The 25,150-nt window shown below is 42.4% G+C and overlaps 1 protein-coding gene across 1 annotated transcript; it reads right to left on the bottom strand.

The window, feature by feature from the left end:
• Window positions 1–1,271: 1,271 nt before the first annotated feature.
• bahd1 (bromo adjacent homology domain containing 1) lies at window positions 1,272–24,140 on the bottom strand. Its single transcript, XM_071543852.1, has 7 exons — window positions 23,892–24,140; window positions 10,428–12,194; window positions 6,320–6,729; window positions 5,854–6,013; window positions 5,620–5,699; window positions 4,802–4,893; window positions 1,272–4,406 (listed from the first exon to the last, which is right to left on the bottom strand). The coding sequence occupies exons 2-7, from the start codon at window positions 12,079–12,081 to the stop codon at window positions 4,214–4,216; spliced, it is 2,589 nt and encodes an 862-aa protein (XP_071399953.1). The 5' UTR covers window positions 12,082–12,194; window positions 23,892–24,140; the 3' UTR covers window positions 1,272–4,213.
• Window positions 24,141–25,150: the final 1,010 nt, after the last annotated feature.

Below are 25,150 nucleotides of genomic sequence, written 5' to 3'. Positions count from 1 at the left end.
TATTCCCTGCAAGTATTCAACCTTATCAGACAGCAAATTGTATACAAAATATAAATGCATATAGACACTACATTTTTACGTAAATATCAATATACTGACATGCCAAGATGTAAGCATAAAGTCACCTAATATCCAACAATGCAACAATACAATAATAGGGATAGATAACGGTGTTCATCTTAAAGCTACTACATCATCATCATAATCAATAAAGCATAAAACATATCATCAGAGGAAGCAGCTAAGGTCCAAAGTCTCATCTAAGCCATGTGGATCCATTCTACAAAGATCCAGTAATCCTCTCTTTGCCTCTGAATCTCAAATTGGCTGCTGAGCCACGACCTCCATCTCTATAACGCCTCGCTGTGGTACATAGTCCATATTCCCATTGTAGAAAGTTTAAGATGTCTAGTTTGTCCCACACACATCATTCCACTGGAGCATTTAAGAAGGTGGACAATGAGTACAGTGAGTTACAGTTAATAAAATCTTTGATAGAAGTGTATTCACAACCTGTTTGAGGATGGCCAAATATATGTGTTGGAACAATGTGAACGCCTTTTTTGCTTTAGCAGCCAATAAGAGATATCAAGGACGTTCTACAATGAAAAATAGAATATTCCCATTGTTGCATGCAGTAGGAAGGAAAGTTTGATTTTACTCTTATGGAAAAAAACAACAGAGTAAGTCCCAAGCTTCATGTCACTTTCTGAAACAGCAGCCACTCAGACAGCCAGATTCAAGACAACAATCTGAATACATTTCTCATAATTTTTTCCCCATAAAGTAACAAACAGGAGCTTGACAACCCCTATTATGGTCATAATCTATGAATACTGCTTTCTGCCCCAGACACAAGCCTACTATCAACTATAACAAATATGGTGTTCTTGCCTGGTAGCCCTGATCTGTGCCATTGTTTCAAACACATACAAAGACAATCAGACAATCAGATTGCCTTTTCTTTTGAAAATTACCTGCTTCACATTCAAACCATTTGACACATCTACATAGAAAGCAATATCTTCAAAACTCTTTGAATTCTGAGTGGTCTGATCACTCATGTAATGACCATTTTTGACCATCAGACATGAAAGTATTGGCTGAGTGTGCCACCACGTGGACAAGAAGCATTACTACAGCTGTCGACTTAGGCCAAGGATATCTGCCAATTAAACCACATTTCAGCCTAAAAAGAAATCACTCACACACAAATACTTTCAAACTCATATATTATTTATTACAATTAAATATTTTTCTTATATTACAGAGGTCCATTTGAAACCATACAAATAATCTGTGCTGTGATTAATATTTCCAAGATATTCCCAAAACTCCATGCAAAGAATATGAACATAAATTCACGTCAGAGGAACAAATGGTTAGGTATCATTTTTGTACACCTGGGAATGAACTGAAATTGATGTTTCAATACCCTTCTCTCTCTTTTTGGTACAAATAATTTGTTGCGGTTATTCAAGATCAAACCAGCATTATCTGACAAAAATAAAAAGGCATTTAGAAGGTGCGTTAAAACAACAGTAACTACTTTGTCCTTCCCTCCATGGAAAAAGCTTGGAATATAGGTTAATGGGACCAGGCACAGAGGGCCATGTAAGACATAGTAAGTATCACACATCTTGATTAAACATAATTAGTTTGTTGAGTGATTCCTAAGGCCGCTATATGTAAGTGGTTTCCAACTCTGGTCCAGAACACCTAAGGGGATTTTAAAATGCAGATCCAAATCAAACCGAATGCAGTGTACTAAACCCTATTCTACCACGCTGTGTTGTGCTGTGTGGGTTGTGCATCCACCATCCATCCATAGTTCAATGAACTGTTTCAGCCAGTGGAAAAGGTTTGTTATAGTTTTGCTAGAGACTGAAAACCTTTGGTTTACTGAGAAGGCAGATTCAGACAGGTTGGAGTCCATTCCTTTACATTTCAGCCATGGATATTACCAAATCTCCATCATTCAGTAATGGAATGGATAAAGGAGGCTTTTTCCAAAATAAAATATTTATCCATTATTGAAATCTAATGAAACTCCACTTTGTGAACTGACAAGATTCAGAATGAATCGCTCCCACCCTTTGTACAGGCAGTAAAGCAGAAGTAGGCAGGATGTTGGTATTTCAAGTTTGATCCAAACCTGGGCAGACATTTGTCAAAATAGGAGTGCTGATCGGGGATCAGTTTTGCCTTTCAGATCATATAAGAGACAGTCAAGGGACCTCAAGGGTCAGCGAACCAGGATCAGCACTCCAAGAAGCTTGATAAACCCAGGCCGAGATTTCCGATCCACGTTTGTAAATGAAAGGCTGGGAATGTTCAGTAAGGCAGCAAGAACAAGGGCACAGGCTGATGGCAAGGTAGGTTCAAATCATCGTACGATTAGGTGTTTAAGGGTGAAGAGGCAAAGCTTGACCATCTGAGGAGAAGTTAAAGGATTGAGGAGAAATGACTAGGAGAATGAAAAGCTGGGATAGGCCGAGGGACGTTTTGGTCCTGCAGATCAGCATCTCTGGTCACTTATTAGCAGATCTAGTTCAAACCATATCTGAAATCCTTCTAAACACTCTGAGCATGTCCTTAAATCTTCTTGGAGGGCTATACAACTTTTGACTTGGCATTTAATAGGCTCCACTGGGCAAGCGAGCTCAATCAAAAGAATGGGTTTCGAATTCTATTGCAAACGACTCGCACACTTTTGTTACTTCAACTTAAAGACAGTGCAGCTAGGGAGGAGCAACAACCTCTACCTCCTTTCTAATCAGGAATGAAAGTCACTCTTCTAAAACTCTATTAACCTCTTTAAAATTATCCTTTGAAAATAAATTATATGTTCTCAATACAGAAATAAATACATATCTTCTTTCAAACATAGGAATGAATCATCACGGATCTAAATGCTACACTGAATACATTTCTCACCATCGCATCCATGAAGAAACAAGAATATAGGTGACTAACTGATGCCATCTGCCATGAACAGACACTCATCCAGATATATAAATGCAAATATACAGTTGGCTGACACAGAAATCAAGTCATACGTCTGGCAAACAGCTATGTGAAAGTCAAATATTCCTTAGCATTGGCATAACAAAAATCCCCTTAATGCTTGGCTCATTGGCCATTTTCACACCGCTAAACCAAACAAGCTGAACTGTGCTTTATAGGCTACAGCAGTAGAGTGCAGGTCGGCCCCGCAGTGTGAAAATTACCACTGAGATGAATTTCATAGCTACAGATATGACAAATAACCTACGATCCTCTTTCAGAAACTCAGAAGAGTTGAAGAAAAACTTTCGCCGTCGGTTCCTCCTCTAGCTGGATTTCTCAAAATCAACCCTGCTGCTGAGGAACTTTCTTAATAGCCGTATTCAGAGTGTAAAACAAATACTACATTTTCCTCATAGACTTATGCTATACAAGTCAATGAAAATGATAAGAAAATGAAGGATTTAAAACAGCATGGACACAGCCGATGCTCTTCTGTGAAACTTCTGCCTTGTAGAGAACTGCATATTCCTAACTGATCCTTCAGATGGACACTAGGCAGCTGTACATGACACAGAAATCCAACCACAAATGTGATTTTGACTTCAGCCACTCGCAAATCTCTCTCGTCTCTCTTCATGAGCCGCTTTGGGTCTTGTCTCTTCGCAGGAACCACTGCAGCGCACTATATGTCTCAAATTTTCTTTAAGCTATTGTGTATCATATCAAACGTTTCATGTCTCGTATCTATCAGGGAGATAGGAACATTATTCACATGTAACATCAACCGAGTGGCGTATCTCTCTTCCTATCTATCCAATCTCACATTTCTAAGAGCTACAGTAGCAATTTCTACAGCAGAGTACGTTCCCGGCTCTTCACACAGCTGCTCCGATACCAGAGAGCCGTGTATGATAATGACCATTTACACTGCCATAATAACTCTGATATAATATGCCAAATAGGCCGTTTCTCATAATTCCTACATGTGTGGCGTCAGTATAAACGAGAGAGAGTCTCAAAATGAAATAAGCTCATCTCTCAAACCATCTCTCTGAATGAGCCACAAGGGCCTCGTATCTCTACTGCAGCGCTTCAGCTCCTCTCTCACAGAGGCGGCAGGTAGGCAGGGAGCTAGTTAAAGTCGTGGAAGATGAAACTCATCTCATCTCGTATCCTGCACCGTGTATGTCGGTCCTGTCGGATGCTACTGCAGGTTCTTGAGGAGGCGTCCGAAGCGGAAGTCGTAGACGTGTCGGCAGACGTACACCTGGTCCGGGTCGACGTCCTCGGGCACACAGCGGTGGGTGGGCATGGCGTTGCCGACAGCTGGCGGCACCACGAGGGAGGCGGCGCTATCACGCACGCCCTCCCTACGGCATTTTACCAAGGCACAAAATCTGGAACAAACACAAAAAACAGGGCATGGAGCTAAATGACTTTCAAAATACATTCAGAAAAACAAGAAAAATGTTCCTCAGATATCGTTGCATCTCCAAAATGTCAACTTTTCAGGAACTGAGAAAAACACAATGCATTTTTAAGGTCATCCAATGGGGATTTGAAAGGGTTTTATAAAGCTGAGTGTCATAGAATTTACTCAAATTATAGAGCATCATGTAATCCGTCAACTGGAGTTAAAACATTAAAACCATCTAAACTGGAGTTTCGAGGTTTTCACATGACAGCAGTGATATATTCTGTGCAAAAAGAACTAAACTACCATGAGAAATGCATTAGCACTCCCTCTGATTACCAATTACCTCTCCCAAAATGTCAGCGCGCTCTTTCTTACCGACAATACTGTGCCAATGTTAGGACATAGCACTTGTCTTCAATACAGGCCACACTGTTCACATCCTGGTGACGAGACGCAAATATCTCATTCTGGAGAAACAGAGGAAGGGAAGGGAGGCGAGGGAGTGAACAAAATCATGCGTTAGTTACCCACAAAAAAAGACAAATCCCTCTAAACCTCGTAATCCAACTGGACTACTAGGTTGTTTACATCAGATGCCTGTATGTAGCTCCAGACACTTCCTTTTGGGTATGGAGCAACATTGAAACAGCAGTGCAGCAAGCACATAAAAAGTGGGACTTGAAAAGATTTGTATACTACACTGTGTATTAATGCTTGAGGACTGAAGAACAACAGGAAGATATTTTGCTGCCTCCTCTGAGCCAAAACTCTGTCACTGTTCTCACGCTGCAGCTCTGATGTGTTTATTGTTTGTTAGTGCAGCCATGAAATGACAGACTTGATGTGGTTTATTGTTTCTAGAGATTGAATAAAGTGCTGTTTGTTCCTGAGGGAGATTACTGACAACAGGAAGCAAGCAGAGCAGAAGCTGTTCCTCAAGGAAATACATCATTACAATCCTGTGTGTGTGTGTGTGTGTGTGTGTGTATGTGTGTGCTCCTACAATATCCTCTCTTTAAATCAGATTTCCAGTTACTGAGTCAGCCTCAAAACCTCAAAAGTCTTTATTTGATGTAATCTCACAGCTGAACAGCATAGCTAATATTGTACAGCAAAGGGATGAATAGAAAGGATTTAAGTAATCAAGTAGAGACCCTTGGGATTAAACTGTAGTATATATTTTGGCTTCTCACCTCACAATGCATGCTGGGATTGCGTCCCCCCTGTGTGTGTTCTGGGCGGTAGTACCAGAACAAACTCATCATCAACTCTCCTGAAGCAAAAGACACACAAATCCATATTAAATGAGGCGGTTTCACAACTTCAGATCTATTCTTGAGCCAGTTATTACAGCATCAATAGCTCAACATATATATAATATAATTCAGAATGTATGGATGTACAGTATGTGTACATGTGTGTGCTACCTGACTCTGGATCCTCCCAGAAAGCAGAGATCTTGGCCACGTAAGGCAGGGACTTCTTCCTGGGTCCAGATCTGAGCAGGACAGTGTCTCTGACCCGGATCACGTCCCCGTCCCTCTGGACTCCCTCGAAACACTTCCTCAGCACCAGAGCCTCCTCTCCCTGGGAACACAGGCAGGACATGCTGACTTCTCTAGCAGCAAGAAAAGTGATAAGCAGTGGAGTAAAAAGCTGTTGGATGGGATTTGCGTTGAACGGCTCCTGTGTCTCAACACAAATGGCGACAGTGAAATTTTTGGCAGAAACTCAAAAATGTTGAATAAGCCCTGATGTGACAATGATGTGGGTGTGACAATTCATCAGATATTCTCTTCTGACAGTCAGGTTAAACGACATTCAAACCACATTTTAATCACAAACTGCACCGTGGCTGTGTCAAAAAGCACCGGCGTGACTTTGTCCACGTACCACAGTGAAAACCTCCTTCTGAAAGGGCAGGCCGACCGGCCGCCAGCCGTTGGTGCTTTTTTGGCGCCCATTCTTCGGCTGCTTGGCAACCGCCCGTCCTCCGACGTTGGCAGAGCCGAGCTTCTGTTTCTTCTCCCTGCTGAGAGGGCAGAGAGCCGAGCCGATGCCGCCGGTGCCGCGTGCGCCAGACCTCGACCCGCTGGGCGCCTTGGCACTCTGCGGACACTCCTTCGCCACCTGCAGCGGGGGCTGCGGCTGGCTGGGGTCGGACAGCGGAGTCTGAACGTGGGGCACCGATTGGCCGGCCGGAGGCACGGTGGGCACGGGGCAGCCAGTGAGAGTGCGAGGGTTGGGAGAGATGGGGATGGAGGAGGGGCTGTGATGGTCGTTGAGGGTCGATGAGTAGTCGTCTGAGGAAAGAAGGAAAAGGGAGGTTAGAAAGTAGAGGGAGTGAGACACACACACACACCTACACACAAAAACACACACACACCTACACACAATCCTCTGAGGAGCGGCTCAGTGCGTTTGACCACTGTGATCAACGACTCTAACAAGGTTACATAATAGAGACATGAACGACACTCAGTTGTTATTAGTTCCGCTGAAGCAGCAGAAAAACAAACAGAGCCTCAATTAAGGTCAATTAGAGCCCCTAACAGAGCAGCCAGAGCAGACGCACAGTACACACACACACACACACACACACACACACACACACACAGTAGGCGTCCCACAAAGCTGACACAGAGGCTGCAAAACACCAGTTTTGTAACACTAATAGTCCCAGTCTCCTGTGTGTGAGACAACATGAACAGGTTCTGGACAGTCCCATGACGCATGGTGATGACATATACACCTAATTAATGATCAGTTTATTTCCATGTGATCTACTGTGATCCTACTTCATCAGATGTCTTCATCTCTCCTATGGAGAATACAGTAATGTTAGACTACACGACTTGCTAGTTAACATTAGGAAACATAGCTTATAACAAATTACATACATACATAGAAGCACTGCTTATACCACAATGTGATTTATTGTAATTAATGTGACATCATCGAAATTGCATACAAAAAGAGAATTATGGTTTATTTATTATTTACAGTGATTTATAGCTAATGTAAAATTTTCACAGTGATACAACTCTTGATTCCGTTTATGAATTAGATGCTGCTCAATACAGAACAGCCTTGATTTGTCAAAAAAAGAAGAAGATTGTCTCCACGCTGTGATGAAGTTTGACAGCGCCAAGGTAGAGAGGAGTGAAGTGTCTCACCCTTCACAGCCTGACCTGATTTTAGCTCTTGGAGACCACAGAGAGAGAGAGAGAGAGGAGAGAGAGAGAAAGAAAGAGAGAGAGAGAGAAAGAGAGAGAGTGTGTTGATGTGTAATTAGTGCTGTTTAATGAGGTCGCGTTCAGGTGTTTCTAACCATAGACCTTTTAGACACACACACACACACACACACACACACACACACACACACACACACAAACTAGTGTCATATCCCACAGACATCACTACACATCACAGCATTGCCTCTGAGTTTTACCGCTCTACATGAACATAGTACTGGAGGAAAACTAACTGCTGACACTCAAGCAAACTGTGCTTTTGCAGCTCATATAATCGGTTCATTAGGTTTCGGCTGAATGGGCCAAGTATTCATTGTCTGGCAGCTTGTATTCAAACAGAGACAAAGGAGGTCTTGCCCCTTATCTGGCATTTTTTGTTACTTCCCACTCAACTGACATTCCAAAATGGGAGATTAAAAATGTCAGACATAATGGCTATTCTCAGCACATTGTGCTGCTTTGGTAGACAGATTAAGGAGGTCATTTCAAACACAATAACCTTATCATTGCCATTTGTTATTAGAATAACCATGCTTGTATATATGAACATTCAATACTCAAGTTTATTAGGAAATCATATAGGCCTATTGCCTTATTTAATCAGCCCTTCTAACACTCACTCCCACACTATCTGGCCTCCCCCTCACCATCCAATAGACTGTTTGTAAACTTTAACGATGTCCCTGTTTGCCATGCTGTGCTATTATTAACCAAGCCGTTTTTCCACATCTTCTCCCACTGTAATATCTGCACAACCCTGCACACTTCAGGACTTGACACATGACACTTTTCAGCCACGCAAACACAGGATCCACCAACACTCATAATTTACTTCATGCATCTCATTCTATTCAGTATACCTTCCTCATGGTAGACTGGACCACTGATCACTCTCTACCACTTATGTAGTGGCAAATAAAAAGGTGGTAGGGGTGTAATGATACACTCAGCTCACGGTTCGATACAATGACGATATTTTTAACAAAGTTTAAATGGAAACAAACGACTGTAGAAGATTCTTTGCTTATTGTTTAGACATAAAATGACAAAAAAAAAACAAAATTTTTAACTTGAAGTTTAACCTATTCCTACAGTTTCTTTTATAATGGTTTCTTTCTTTGTCATATATTTTTCAGTGCAAAAAGCAAATAATGGAATCTGTTGAATAAAATAAATCAGCTTTTAACAGCGGATGCTTGTCTAAATGAAACAAATTGTAAATTAAAATAAAATGTCTAAACAAGGATGTCCTCTTTACAATTTGTGCAAATGTCTGAACATGGTTGATCTAACATTCTCCAAACACCTTAGTTGGCCAGGCAGGCCACAAAATTTACACTTAAATGAAAACAACAAATATGTTCAGACACTGATTTTCTAAACTAGGAGGACATGTTTTATTTTATTTTTTTAAGAAAATTAGCAACATTTTCGGGCAGCAGCTGACACCTTTGACACACTGCCAGAATGTGGTAGTGACAACCGAATTTATGCATGAGAATGAATTTGCATCTGTCTGGTCACACTGGAGCAGAGAGGAGAATTACCACTGTGTCTGTACGGATAATCTCTGTAACCATAGTAACGTTTACTTCAAACCAATATGGCGGCTACCACTGCCTGTGTTTTCAGTTTACTTAACACCACTAACACCAGAGGCGTCAATTTATCCATAAGATCTTATTAAACCGCCACAGACAGCGGCGTCATATTCTCTTTTTCCACCGCATGGACTTGATACTTTCAACCGCGACATTTGGGCCGGGCCGAGACCGCAACAGACTGGATAGAAAATTTAAGAATGTCTCACAACATATACCTCCGTCTCTTTCAAAATAACGATGATAATGTTACCTAACGTAACAGGTGTATTTCGATTTCCTGTTGCACGCTACACACCTGGCTCATCCGGGTCGTAAACGTCGGTGAACGTTGGTGTCAATGACGTCATAACGCCAGTCAGGCAAACCAAACTAGTAGGATCTAGGATTGCTGATTCCGCCCTCTGGCGTTTAAAGTATGTAAATGAAAACAAAGAGTAGTGTACATTTTGGTGGCGCAGCTAATTGATAAGCTGTAGGCTACTTGATATCGCGAACCATTTTTCACCTCCACGATGCCTATCGTCACGTTTTTGGATCGCGAAATATCGTCCCACGATACATCGTTACATCCCTAAAAGGTGGCTAAACTATGAGCTCCATTGGTGATCATCATAAGGCCAAACATTATCAACATAAACAAAAATCAATTATATTTTCAGAAAAGAATTTTTTTTCCTTTATATACCATATTTTACAACAGGTTAACACTACTTGCTATAATGTATGCTATGAATTTACATCATAACGTTTTATGTCAGCCTAAATGAATCAAATAAAATGGTGGATATATAGAGTTACCACTACATCATTTCTCACTACATTTCACTCTGCATTGGCAACAATGCTGTTTACAGTGTAGTGCAAGCTGCTCCGACACACACTTCTAGACCTTTCAATGTATTTTAGGAAAGTGATATGTATAGTGTACTGTCCATAATATGTTGTGCGCTGTCCCTTTACACTACACCTGAGGTGCTGCTGTCCTGAGCCTCAGTATGTGCTGTCAGTTGTCAATATCTCTGTGCACCAATGTCACCAAGAAAAACTCCTACACTTTTACTGTACTTGGCAATTTAAGCGATTATGATTCAGATATACTGTATAGATGATCACAAATAGTAAAAACATCAGTAATCTCCTCACCTCTTTTAATGCCGTGGTTACACTTGGCGCAGTCTGTGGTGTTGAAGGAGCACCCTCTCCTGGCGATGGTTGGAATTACACTGGTGTAGGCAGAGTAGCCATTGATCCTGCAAGGCTCTCCATAGCACGCCCCCACTGAGGTGCAGCAGTACACTGGGTGGGACATCCTTGAGGGCTGGGGACCGGTGCTGGGGAGCAGCTTGGGCCTTTTGCCGCCCCTCGGGCATAAACTGATGGGCGGTATGGAGGAGGGCGAGGAGTCTGGGTGGCTGAAGTGGACGTAGTAACCGGGGAAGCAGGTGTACGTGTGCGGGCTGATGGTTATGGCTGCTGGGTGGGGGGGCTGAAGATGGTGGTGGTGATGGTGGTGGTGGTGGTGGAACACCTCCGACAGCGAGCCGTCCGCGGGCTCCTCGAAGCTCTTCTCCCCCAGGAAGAGGGCCAGCCTGTGGCAGTACTCCACACACCTCTCCTGGGAACAGCAGTAGCAGGGAGACACCTCAGCCTCCACCTGCTCCTCCTTGATTGGTTTCGGGGAGAAGCCCATGGTGGAACTGCAGCGGGGTCCGTGTTTGTGGCACTCCTGCTCCCCCGTGGTCCCCTTCCACTGCCCCTCTGGATCCAAACTCTCCGTTCGACACAAGCTGCAGCACATCTGTGCATTAGGTCTCGGCTGGGAATGGACCGGATCCTCTATACCCTGATTTCCGTGCTTCAGCCGCTCTTCGTGTTTGGGATGTGTTGATCTTTTGGTCTGTGTCGTTTCCCCACACACGGGCTTACAGCTTATCTCGTTCTGTGTCGCTGTTGCCGTCTCGCTCCTCGCTTTAGAGTCCGCCTTTTTCTGCCGTTTGGTTCCATATGCGCTACTGGTCAGTTTGAGCAGTGTTGCAGCGGTGAGGCCCGCCTGACGTCTTGGCGTCGGGGTGAACAAAGCCAACCAGTCGATGCTCTCAGCGTCCACCTGGGACCTCCTCTGTTTTTTAGGTCTTTCACTTAGGTCTGATTTCCCTCCCGTAGGAACCTTTTTGGTTTTATGCCCTTTACGTTCATCTACGCAAACAGCTGCAGCTTTAGTGAGACTGTCTTTAGCCAGATCCTCATTGGGAGGTTGCTGCTTCTTCGTGAGATTTGATGTGAGGGAATCGTCTCTGTAGAGCAGCAAGCTGTTGACAGCCTCCGCATTGAGGGAGGCCATTCTCCGCCTGCGAGGCTCAAAGATGGATGGGGGCAACGTGAGTAAGGCGTCTGATTGGTTGATTTTTGGTTCCAGTGCTTGCTGATTGGCTGTGGAAATTTTCCTTTGTCTGGTCTTGTCACATTTGGTCCTTTTTTGAATAGAGCTGGAGCGCTGCTTCTTTTTTACTCTTACACTCTTTTGCTTCCTAGCTCTTGGTGCGTCCTTTTTCTTACCCATAACCCCTTTCTCCTCCAGACGGGTGAGCAGGACACAACAGTCCAGTGCGTCTCCATCACCCACTGTCAGTGTCTTCTTCCTATGTCGATACGATTCTTTCTTCTCCTTCTTTTTCTTTCCTCTCGGCTCAATCTTTCTCTCTTTCCCTTTTTTCATCCCGCCTCCTCCTTCCCTGCTTCCCTTCTCCTTCCGGGGCTTCCCTCGTTTCACTGGCTGGTTCTGCTGAGCTCTGACCATGGTCTCAGCATGGGGTCTTCACCCACAGGGTCCCAGGGCCTACGATGGTGGGTGTCAGCTCAGAGAGGCCCTTCGATGGGCATCATGGATCATCACCTGGGCCCATACACCTCCTGAGGAGAGACAGATCGCACACTTAACTGTAAAGCTTGAGTACAGTGGGCAACATTGCTTTCATGTATCCATTTTGGAGACATTTTGCTACCTGAAATTCATCAGACAATATTTGAAAAACATAACTGATTCTGATCCTTTTGATCCTCAGAAAACAAACTATTTTATAAGTCTTAAGATGACTCATAACTTCAAAACTACCCCATAATGTGCTTAACTTTAATGCCAGCACTCAATATGGGAGAGTGGGTGTAATTTTTTTAAAATGGTGGATATAGCATTTTGTAACGAAACTCTTCACATGGACTCTTGTAGAACATTTATCTGAGCACGACTTTATACACCACACAGGACCTTCTGAAGCACTATTCATCAACCTGTTCTACTTATTTTACTGTCAATTCCCAAGTCCCACTTAGTCTACACCTACCCTTAACTTACCAATACATTACACACAACCAGGACTGGAAGGAGAAACTGAGGTACAGACCACATACATTATTTTCTTTAGGCTTTTTGTGGCAACAGGGTGGGGAATAAATTTGGACCCTCGTTTGCTCCTAGCTATATTCCTTGCATCAGTTCCAATACTTGTTGTGGTTTAACAAACAGCTCATTACAACACTTACATTGTGATACATGAACTAATACTATTGTAACTGCTCTATATTTGTTTTCTTTGGGATTAGAACTGCGGCCAGATGATGAATTCCCATTGCCTTTTCATCTTTTATATCAATGAAGTCAATTTTTCAGCACCCTGAGCCCATGTTTGAACAGATTAATGACTCACGCAAACCATTAGGAGCCCAACATTGCAAGTATTCACCCACTCATAACCAAAATACAGAGGAACAGACAGAAAATAGATTAAGCATTTAGGTTATGTATTTAACGTCTGATATGATGGATGCTTTCAGAGGTGATTTGGGCTTTTTATTCACAATGCCACCCAGATTCAATTTTAGCCACCGCTACAGCCTGAAGCTGATCCTCCATAAGTGATGTGGCTAACCAAACAGTTGGTAATTGGATTAAATATGAAAAGCCTGCAGAGACCTTTTCACCCTGAAGGGGTACATATTTCAATCGTCTGCAAGGTCAACAGGGCAGCTAAATCTTTCAAATCATACTGTGGTATCAAATTAATGAAGAATTTGGAGACACACACACACACACACACACACACACACACACACACACACACACACACACACACACACACACACACACACACACACACACACACACACACACACACACACACACACACACACACACACACACACACACAGTGCTATGATCAAATGACTTGTGAATTGATCCTTATTTCAGCGAGTTTAGTGGTAGCAACACTTGTCACACAATAGCCTCTTCAGTTTCCATGTCAACAGGCTGGTACTGAGTATATCAGAGCATCTCAGGCCACTTTATATTGTATGGAGGAGAAAAGGCTTTAAAAACTTCTGTAGCTCCTGAGTGGAAATGTGATATGACTTAGTCTCAAGTCTCTCTGCTTTCTCAACCGAAAAAACAAAACAAAACAAATCTCACTAAGGGAAACTTTTCAAGTAAGTGAGGATTCAACCACCAGTGGCCTCAACACAATGGCGCTCCTGTGTGCAGCGTGAAGAGACGGATCATCCTTCCTGCTGGAGCCTGAAACACAATTATGCTACTTGACCCACAAGAAGTATCTCAAGATGGATCTCTATTAGATGAAGTGACACTTCAGCCAGAAAGCCACTGAGCTTTCAAATCGAACACACTCTCAGAACTGATTTAAATGAATACCTAATAAACTTACGATCAATAAATTTTTCCAAGAGACACCACAGATGTAAAAGCTTCTAATATTTCTCTTTGCTCTTGTTGCTTTTTCACACATCTGTACAGACCATCACTTGTTCTGTCCATAGGATATCGATTAATAGTCATGAAAACGCACCGTTTCTTCAAGCGTTCAGAGCCAAGCAAAAAAAATGCGTCAAAATGGGAGCGATGATGAGTTATGACTCAAAGATTCATGCAGATTCTGCTAGAACTGTCCTTGCGCTGCATAATAAGAACTGAATCATCCCATCAGCAAAGTATTTACATGACTTCACGACATATCTGCTCTTCCTCTGGTATGACACTGTGTCATCGTGTCACACCGAAGACCAAAACCTGGTGTGGGTCTCAATAAAATGCTTTAATTAGCAACAGACAGCCTACGGAGTTTCATTCTTTTTTTAGGTCTGGTCTGTCGCCAACAATATTCAAATGAGCGAAGAATTTTCTGTACTAAAAAATGTTAACATTCTTGAGGTGCTTGTAAGGGAACATTCTCAAGTCTGAATATGTCTTTTTGCTCCTCTGCTTCTTCACAACTTTTTTATGCAGCAATCGGTTACTTTTGAATAAGCGGCAATCTGTTGCAGAATTTTCTGTCTCTTATTCAAATTGTTGAGCACATACTCAGGGTGAGTGGTTCTCCGGTCTAAAAATGCCCACCTAGCTCCACTCTGGAGTGGACAGCACTTTACGGCTGGACATTTTCAACCATCTCATCTCTTATTGCCAACTGACTCAGTGAACCGTGAAATGCAATCCATGAGAGAGAAATTTAATTTCCAGATAACAAGAGAACAGACGGAGACTCACATTGAGTTTCTGTCTATGGATATCAAATCAAGTTGCTTCATTTGAATAAGACAAACATGCACAAAGGAAGACAGGAGCTCATTGGAGAACATTGTTATTTCCCCCGGCTACAGCTGGGCGACACTGGCAAAAAACACAGTATGTTTTTGGTAAAATATTTCTGTATCAATATTTTGGTGATATATCTGGAGGAAATACAAAGTGTTGGTGTTTTCACACTGTTGAGAAAATTACCTTAAAACGGCATACCAGTTTACAAAAGCTTTGCAGACTCAGCCTTATTTACAGCAGCAATTCTTAGCCACACACACACACACACACACACACACACACATAAACCTATGAGGTTGTTTTAGGGTGCTTTGAAGAATCTTTACATTCTAACTTTAAAAAATCCTGGTGGACTAGAATTGGCATACACATATCAGAACACTCTGGAAATATTTATATTTTTTATAGTTTGTTAATTTTTATTACCACTTCCTACATTTTTAGGCTCTATCTTGGTAAAGAGGTATATATGTTGTCCACATTAGGGTGAACATTGTGAGTACATCTGCCATGATTGCTAGTCACCTTTTAAGCTGAAGTAGCTGAGATGAAAAAGCATGATTGTTTGTTAATAAAATCCCTTTTCTAATTTTTGGTAAGGTTTGGTCAACACAAGAAGTGTACAGTTTCTAATCACAACGTACCATAAGGAATCCTCAAGTTTTAACTTAAAGAACCCCACAAAGCGACTGGAGGAACCTTTCTGTTCTACAGTGTGGACTAGAGGTTAAAGTGGGGAATCTTTGAAGCTCAATTTCATTATTTAGTAGTTAGAGCAAAAGGCACATTTCTACTTGGGCGTGCTCTGCCAAATGCCTGTTAGGGGGTTTTCTCAATGGAACATTTAGAGAATCTTTCCTGTATATTTCCTTAAAATAATTTTGGAGTTTAAAGAAAAAGGGAAACGCTTCCACAAATGGGACAAATACAAAAATGTAAAGAAAACTTGAAGCCAAAACCAAAAGGGATTAAATAAAACACATCAGCTTATCCTGATTATAAAATAATCAATTTACAGCACAGTTTTGAGACATAGGTTCACCACTTTAGAAGCTATTAATCCAGATATTTTGCAATTAAAGCACTGCTGATGGAATGTTGCATGAATTTAGCTTCAAATGCATCAAAAGTCAGGCAACATACAGTGCACTAGACATTTTCCGAGATGATTCACAGAGTAAAAACTAAGTCAGAGGAAGGACACGGTTTAGACTAGGCTTGTCTCTAGTTGTCATGAGAGGAAAAGCCCTGAGGGAGAAGCTCTTGGGAATCTGCTCTCTGTGGCTGTGTGTGTGTGTGTGTGTGTGCAGCTTCAGATAGGGCACATCACCAAGTCCACTTTCCTTTAGCAAATCATCAGTTGAACAGTCCTAGACCACCATCACCACCACCATCACCATCACCACTACCTACCACCCTCCACCCCCACCCCCCTTCACCACCACGCAGTTTTAGGCACCGCCAATTAAAAACAGATCCACATCCACTTACTCTAATGGCCCCGAACATTATGATAAGCAGAAATGCAATTAAGCGGAGCGTGCATGCATATTACAATCAGGCTACGTATAACCAGACTATATCCTGCTGGAGCTGATAGTTGGCCATGGTGGTGGACAGTGTGATCTGACAGCATGCGGTGGCAGTGCGGGCTGTAGGTTATGATATCAGAAGTGAAAAGCTCACCGGGACGACGAGTGGAGCCTAATCCCGGTCGATCAAACGGGGATTTGGGGAGGGGGGGCTTCTGCTTAATATCAATATCATTAGAAGCTCATATAGCCTAGTTGTTACAAAGCTGGCTACCCCCCCTACACACACATACACACACACACCACCCCCCGATCCGATAATCTGCAACTGTGACTGGAATTACAGCCGCGTTGAGGTTTTGAAGATCCATCATTACCTTGTGTCCCGTTGGAAATAAAATCCCGTCCCGTTTCTGATGGCCAATTCCTACACGGTCGGGCTGTGTGTCGACCTGGGAAGCGATCCGTGGACCAAATAGCCCACTATAGCTGGAGACATGGCAAATCGGTGAGCGGTGACCTACTTCCGAAGTGGCATGCTGGAGATAATATTCATGCGCTGCATTCGCATTGGCGAGGCTGCCGTTGCACCGGGACATCCCTAACGCAAAATCACGGTCATATTCCTATAATATTCCTACAGGGATCTACACTGTGTGCGCGCTCCTCGGTGCTGATTTTATCGCACTTTATAGTATTTCTCATCTCCTATGATATCACTATAACAATCCTATGGACTTGTAGTTTTGCCATGACATGCTCTATAGTATCCTGCTAAAATGTATTATAGGATTACTATAGTTCTAGTTTTAAGAGCCAAAATAACCCAGTGGAAATTACGAAACTTCCTCCAATCTAAGTCACTTCTTTAAAAGGTCAGGAGTTGAGAGCATCGATAAGCGATCGATCAATAGTGATCTACTGTGAGGCGACTTCATTTTCTCCCGATTTGCCCTTATGAAAAATAGGATACAAATATCACAGCAAAACCTATATGTCTCTACTGGAATATTATAATATAGGAGATAACATAGAGTCTGATAAGGTCGCTCTAAACACACCACTGAGACCAAAGACACACTAGTCCCTATAGGAATATTATAGGAATACTATAGGAGATAAAACGCCATAAAGTCTGATAAGGTCACTATAAGATCACTACTGAGTACCACAGACACACTGCAAGTCCCTATAGGAATATTATAGTGATTTTTCCTTAGAGTAGATGGCAGCAGAAAACAAGCATGTGTCCCGCTTAATTAGGCCTATTTACTGTATCCTCTTCTCTTAATGATACGTGGAATCTAATAATGCTCATGAGTGATCAATCACTGTTCCATCATTTATTATTAGCCCACTGCTGGGGAAAATAACAGACTGTTGATTTCCGAAGCATTATGACCACTCAGCTGTTAGATCTATTAGACTACTGGAGTTACCATAATATCACTCTAAAAATAACAAAGGTAGGTCTATAGAAAAACTTCAATATCTGCACCAAACAATTGATGCTGAGGGAAGGTTCACGCTTTAACAACAAAATGAGTTGGAAAGCTATTATGTTATCAAGTTGGCATCTAGTCAGAATCAGGCTTAATTGGGATAAATGCTAATTGTCCTCATCAATATCAGCTTTACAGTGTGTAATTAACAGCTGTAAACGAGCTGAGTGTGTAACTTAATGAGGCGTGAGCGCTGGGGAAGCACAGGGAGTAGACTGCTGAGAGCTGACCTACACTGCAATAAACACTACAGCTCACTGCAGAGCAATGCACAGGGCGAACCGGGCAGCAGAGAGGCTTTCTACATGCGTCCAGCCTTCACTCACTCACTCACTCACTCATTCACTCACTCACACTATAGGGCTGGGCAAACAATTCAGTATTATGGTTTATAGTGTTTCAATAGAATCATATCGTGATGAAATAATACACAATTATCCTGTCTAAATTAATGATGGAAAGCAAATACTAATTAAAATCTCTCACTAAATGAGATCTGAAAAAGCTAGAGGATATTATTTGAAAATTACAGATCTATTTTTATTTATTTTTTTATTTCAATCTTATTTCATTTCAGAAATAACTTTAGAATTAGCACAATATTCATTTTGTCCATTTCACCCAGTCCTAATACACACACACACACACACACACACTCACTCACTGAGAAATTTAAGATTCCTTCTACCAGCATTAAAGACTTGTTTGAAAGAATATTTCCCTTTGGAATAACATTTATGGTTTTCAGTACTTAGATCCTCATAGGAGTTTCAGTCACCGTCCACCAACAGGCATTCAGTAACGTCACCTGCTAACTTTTAGTCTGAAAATCAGACTTTTATGCCAACTAAAGTGTAGCACACCAAACAGCATTATTTTTTTTCTGTGTTCTGGGATCATGTTCAAAAAATATTTTGTCCTTACAATTATCAATAAAGACAGTTGTAAACAAAAAAAGTATGAATAACCATGATAAACAAACACTCCAGAGGGTAGATAACAGCCAACAAAGTTATACTAATCAGCAAACAGCAAATTGCAGCAAACTGAAAAGGGAAATTGCCATGCCAAAATAAGCTATCACTTTAACTACACTTTTCTCATTAGCAATTTAACTGTACAATTTCATGCGATCTTGTATGGATTCATGACCTTTGAAAATAGGAAAGAAAAGAAAAAAAATCCCTTTTGTCAAAACAGTTGGTGTGACCTCCATAAATGAATCACAGAAGAATAACTGAATGAAACCAATGAGTCCTCTCTTCTGAATTTGTCCCGAGAAAGCTAAGACTGGTTCCCAAAGTGAGGTTCAGGGACCCACAGGGCCCTGGAGGGGGATCCAGGTGTTCCCCAGCAAAATGAGGAACTGCTTAATTTCACTGTTATTTCTCTCATTTGAAGCAAGGACACATTACAGGAGTGACTGCTGTGATCAGAGTTTTCTGAGCAGCAGGATGGTGTTCAAGCCCCAGGGTCAGCAAGCATCCACCCTGCTGAAGTGTCCTTGAGCAAAACACTGAAACTTTACCAGGGAGGCTGCTCTGTAGCTGAGCCTGCCCTCCCTGCAGAGCAGAGGGGAGCAAGTGAAAAGAGTTTCCTTACAGGGATCAATAAAGAAATACATTTACACTCTCCCCATCTACAATAAAACATTGTCCAGTTTAGTCTAGTCTAGCAAATCATATCCAACAATAAATATCGCCTCAAATTATTCACATATCACATTTTACACTGTAAACTCAAAAGTTGTCTTTACTAAAATATACAGTATGTGAACTCTACTCAATTTAACTGAAAATAAGAATTTGTATAAAAAGATGAGTTCAAAAATTCAATTTTAAAGACATCACTTAGATGTAGATGAAGCACAGCTAGTCCACGTCTGTTAGACCTGCTTTACGCCTGACATTAATACCTGAGTGAACAAATTGTAACCATATAGAGCAAAAGAGCATAAGATCCATGTGTAAATGCACCCAAGATGCAATGAAGATCCAGTCACCTAAACCGCCTTCAGAGGTGGACCAGGACACATTTAGCATTAAGTGTGATTGCAATAAATTTCCAATCCACACAGATGGCTACTGGGTAAACGGAAGTAAACGTTAGCGATCAGATCCAGAAAGGAAGCACAGAAAACTCTAACAGGTGGCAGGCAGCTGGACAGCAACATAACTGTCAATTTCAGAAGAAAATAAATATTAAGGAAGTGACGTGTGCAGCAATCTGCGTTTTGACGAGGGGAAGAGAAATCGGTTTCCATGTGTACAGCAGAGATACATTATAAGGTTAGGTGCACATTTATCCATCTATCATACACTGTATAGGCAAAATTCAGATATTTGGTGCATGCTAATGACAGGTGTAAACAAGGTCTTATACAATCTAAAAAGTTCAGCATGATTTCACTAACATTGACAACGAGCAAACAAGAGACACAATAATTTTAGTTGTGTCTGGCTGGTAGCAACAATTTGAAATTTGATTGTCTTATTTATGCGACAAGTTAACTACAGGAAATAGTTTATGTGTGGTTTAAAAACCCTTTTGAAGGAGAATTTAGAAAATGAAAGCTTGAAACGGATCATTTCTATTTATAAGAGAGAGGAAATAAGAAAAGAGAGAACATGGAGGGACAGAGCAGCAAACAGGGACGTCTCGTCACCTGAGTTAATGTTGACTTTTGAAGCGGATTTTACACTGTGAAACCTGATAGGCAGAAACAGGCACTACATGTACAAAACGTTAGGATCACCTGCTCTTTCCATGAAGCACACTGGCCAGGTGAACGCTTATGATCCATTAACTTTAGAGGTGTAGATGAAGCAGACTAGGCAGGACAACAAAAGACTTTTAAGCTTTGAAACAACTGAGACATGGATGATGCAACAGGGGGTGAAAGTCAATATTAGAAACACGATCCACATAGCGCTGCCTTACAAAATGACGGGTAATCAGCATAACTTTTAAAAGCAAAACGCAAGTAATTGTCATGAACACAGAAACGCACACCAACCGAAAACCACGACAAAGTACCTAAGTTCGCCGCACGAAAAAACAAGTAGTAAACTGTTACTATTTCTCGGCTTCAGGGTGCAGCCGGCGGGTCTAGAGATGACAGTTCGGCACCTCGGAGCCGATAGGAGACAGGACAGGAAGCGTAATTAGCCACTTCTACTGTTTCTCTTCAAAGAGACAGGGCGGGATGCCAGGGAGTCTGCCTGAGAGGGACGAGGGAAGAAAGAGAGAGGAGAGAGCCAGACAGAGAAAGATAGTGGTGAAGAGGACTGAATTCAAAGAGATAGAGGGCAGGCACAGGAGAGGAGAGGGAAGGCGGGGAGGGAATCCAACACCTCACATCTCATCAAGCAGAGAAAAAAGTCAAACTTCGCAGAAATCAGAGGGGCAATTTTTCCACTTTCACTCCTGGTTCCTTTGCTTGACAGGTCCTGCGAGATACAGACGTTTGACATAGCCTTTCGGAGAGAGAGCAGGAGGAAAATGAAGAGATGACAGAGACAGAGGGAGGGAGAAGATTGAGAGTGACGAATAGAGACAGCACAGAGGGAGAGAGAGTGAAAGAGGGAGTGATAGAGAGACAGAGAGAGATTGTCATCATCATCATGAACAATGACTCTCTGATGGGGGAGGCCTGTCGCTGTGTTTCCAACCCAGCTGACGAAGGAGGGAGGAGGAGGAGGAGGAGTGGGTGGGGGAGGAGGAGGAGGAGGAGGAGGAGGTGCCCGCCCGCTCGCCGCCCGCCTGCCAGGGCCTCAGTCATGCTTTTAGCATCTGCCAAACTGAAGGACACTTGGTGCCATGTGCTTTTCAGCGGAGAAGCCTGACATTTGTCTGTCACAGTGAGGGCTTCTGTTCTGTCCTGCCTCAGCCACACAGGACTTAATGCCCCCCCGCCCCATGTAAACAATCCCAGTGTGTGATAACTGAGCGAGGAGCGAGACCCGAGCTCTACCCTCCACATCCACTGCAGCTGCGGGCTGACCGACAGCTGACGCGGCTCTGTGGGTCTCTGTTCCCCTGCTCCGTCCTTCCCACCAACCCTGCCTCCTCTTCTTCCATGTTTCCATGAAACTGACCTGTAATTTTCACAGCTGTGTCTCCGGCATTATGCCCGGGTGAGTGTGTGTGTGAGAGAGAGAGAGAGAGAGAGAGAGAGGGGGAGAGAGAGAGAGAGAGAGAGAGCAGAGGGCTAATGGCTTTTAGAGGACTGGGCTACAGTAGAACTTTGCTAATCCCGAGCCCCACGAGATTCACGGGTCGTTCAAACCAGTGAAATATTCAAACAACTGAAACAGACTGAAATACCAGAGCAACGCTCATTAATAATATGAAACATACAAGTCCACTAAACCTGTAATTTGTAGATGACAGCTATTAAATAAGCATACAGCATATTTTTGCTAATTAAATTCAGTCAGTTTGGAAAGTAATCTTTAAGTAATCTGGAATTAACAATGACTGACTCCTGCATCTTAAATTACTGAAATTGGGAGAAGAGAGAATACAGTTACACCGACAACTGACAACGGAGTGGCAATCAGCCACCCATATTGGCTGTCTGATGATGTGGGGTTTTTTTGCTTTTTTTCCAGAAAATGTTTTACCTATAGCATCAATAATAAGATTTATTTCTAGGTAAATGAGCTGGAAAATGAAAACACAGAACCACTGAAATATGTCTTTAAAATGTGCTGTTTAAGTGACAAAGTTCTAGTCAACTCTATTCCATTTTATTATATTCCAGTAACATCTATTTTATTCTACAAATTAATATTCTGCTCCACTATTCCACTCAAGTAGCCTCTATTCTTTGCTGCCCTCTCATCCAGTCACATGTGGTGTACAGTGCGTGTGAGCAGGAAGTATTTGTCTCTTTTGGGACAGCAGGGAGGGTGTGTGTGTGGGGGGGGGCAGTGTGTATGGCAGAGATGTTTCTCCATCCCTCCTGCCCCCATGTCCCATGGACACAACAGGACACTTCCTCAGAAATAATGGGATTATGTCCAGGATTTATATCCAGCTTTAACGCTTCACGTGTGGTGATGCACTTCCATTCAGCATGCTGCCATGCTCTGACATCCAGACACAGGCCGGTCATGGTGGGCTGCACACAAATCTAACCATTACCTCCAAAACTACAGCTCTGTTATCTGGCTTTTCTGTTCATGGATGGCTCGATCTGTGACTACCAAGCACCATGTATTGAAGAATTTACCAGGCACCTTGTATTTCATGTACCATAACCCTGATTACATCATTTCACCCTGATGTAAGCCTACTTTTCAATCCTTATATAGTCTTTTACAGCAGGAGATGCTTCAGTTCTTCACAAAATTGAGCATTTTTCCTGTAACAAGTGTATTAAAACCATAAAGAAAGATCACTGTAATATTCCTATAGGAACTTGGGGTGTCTGTAGTGCTCAATTGTGAATTTAGAAAGACCTTACTGTACTTGTTTTTTTATGTTTTATGATATTACTATAATATACCTATTGGACATATAGTTTTGCTGTGATATTAACTTTACTATAGGAAAGGGATATTTCATCTCTATCATTCGGCCTAATAAGAATAATGATATAACCATGAACTCCACCACAGCGACGAGCCTCAAACTAGTTGCTTGAGTTGCGTGAAAGCTGCTTATGTGACATTTTCTGCGATCACGAAGTGGAGCCTCAGTCGAGCAGGCTGTACTCACCATTTAGGCGAAAAAGACGACCGTGCCACCTGCACAAGTTCAGGCACACATAACAGAGAAGTCCAAAGTTGCTTTCGGAGCGTTACAAAAGCAGCAGCAGGCTCTGTTTATCTGCCTAAAACTGACCCATTACTCCAGCCCGAGGAGCCTCATCGCTCGGCTGGATCTTGTCCTGTCTGACACTTTCAGTTCTGTCGTCCGCCTGTGAAACCAGAAAGAGTTTGACGGCTGTTTCTCTTACCGCTGCGTAGGCTGGCAAAATAATCCAGAGACGTTTTTCAGAGGAAGCTCACTTCCACAGAGCAAGAGTGTGATGGGTCAGGTGTACGGTTCCCGCAAGTGAAGGAGGAAAACAGAGTGGAGGGCGACTCATGTTGAGTTGCGTTGATCCGCTGAAGCCTGTTTTTCCTCCAAACTGCGCTGCTCCATGCGCTACGCGTAAAACCGCCCGTCGGCACACTTTAAACTATAAAACGACTTGATGAAACGAACCGAGGTGTAGCAAGCGTTCAACCGCGCTTTAGCAAACTACGACTCACTTCAGCGTGTTTTTACATAACAGCATCATCCGCTTTTTATGTTGACGCATCATGTTGCGAAAACATGGAGTTTCTTAAAGGGCCACGGACGCACCGTCCGCATGTCACCGTCCCCAGTAGCTCTACAGTGGCTGACAGATGGTTTGCACCTAGTTAATGTCTTGCATGTGCCATGTTCTTATAACACAACTATTAACCCGGCCGCTGTCACCTTGGGCCACTTTCATGCATGATTGAAGGAGCTGCATGGTCTCTGCTGGGGAGTTTTGACTGAAGGATCTTTATCATTGCGTTGTTTAATCAAGATTTAAATACGCTTGGTTAGTGCTGATGGAGAGAATTTTACTTTGTGTGACTTTGTGTTTTGGCTTTCTATATTGTTCTACTTTGCTCTTTTATGTGACTGACTCGATTTTGACTTTATACTGTATTATGTTGCTCTTCAATTTTCACATTAGTCATGATTCTGCTTCCATGGCTGGTCTCCCTTGAAAAAAAAAAGCTTAATCTCAGTGGTACTAACCTGCTTAAATAAAGGTTAAATATAATATTATATAAAGTATTATTAAAAAAATACATATCTACATGCATACTGTACATACACCATTAGTACCACAGACACAGTGCAGTCCCTATAGGAATATTATAGTGGTTTTGTGATAGGGAAGTGGGCCAACTGCCATTGGGCTTTCAGGACAGGAAACTGTCTGGAATAGTTTTGGGAACTTTGGAGGTCTTCCAAAGCATGAACCGATAAATTTGACATTTAGCTTGGGGTTTGTCCCATAGGAGATGAAATAGGGGTGATATATGGTAATGAAGGTTTCCAATTAAAACTCTGAATTCGCTTCTCAGTTCCTGGTTTTGCTTCCTTTGCCTGGGAATTCCCCCTCATCAGGTTATTTCTATGTGGCTTGCATTTAAAATTTTAGACTGCAAAACTGTCCTCACAATCATGAAA

Source organism: Centroberyx affinis, unplaced genomic scaffold (assembly GCF_046629955.1).
Source record: "Centroberyx affinis isolate AG114_WGS23_722 - 3 ecotype Tasmania unplaced genomic scaffold, CSIRO-AGI_Caff_v1 ptg004386l_1, whole genome shotgun sequence".
Classification (NCBI taxonomy): Eukaryota; Metazoa; Chordata; class Actinopteri; order Beryciformes; family Berycidae; genus Centroberyx; species Centroberyx affinis.
Note: the sequence above shows the minus strand (reverse complement) of the source record. Positions and strands in the feature narration are given on the sequence as shown.

Excerpts from the sequence above, each read along its gene's own strand:
- bahd1 (XM_071543852.1), bottom strand. The coding sequence starts at position 12,081 with ATGGTCAGAGCTCAGCAGAACCAGCCAGTGAAACGAGGGAAGCCCCGG. Across the intron at positions 5,700-5,853 it reads CTGGGAGGATCCAGAGTCAG|GAGAGTTGATGATGAGTTTG; the intron begins GTAGCACACACA and ends CTTTTGCTTCAG. Across the intron at positions 4,407-4,801 it reads ACATTGGCACAGTATTGTCG|ATTTTGTGCCTTGGTAAAAT; the intron begins GTAAGAAAGAGC and ends TGTTTGTTCCAG.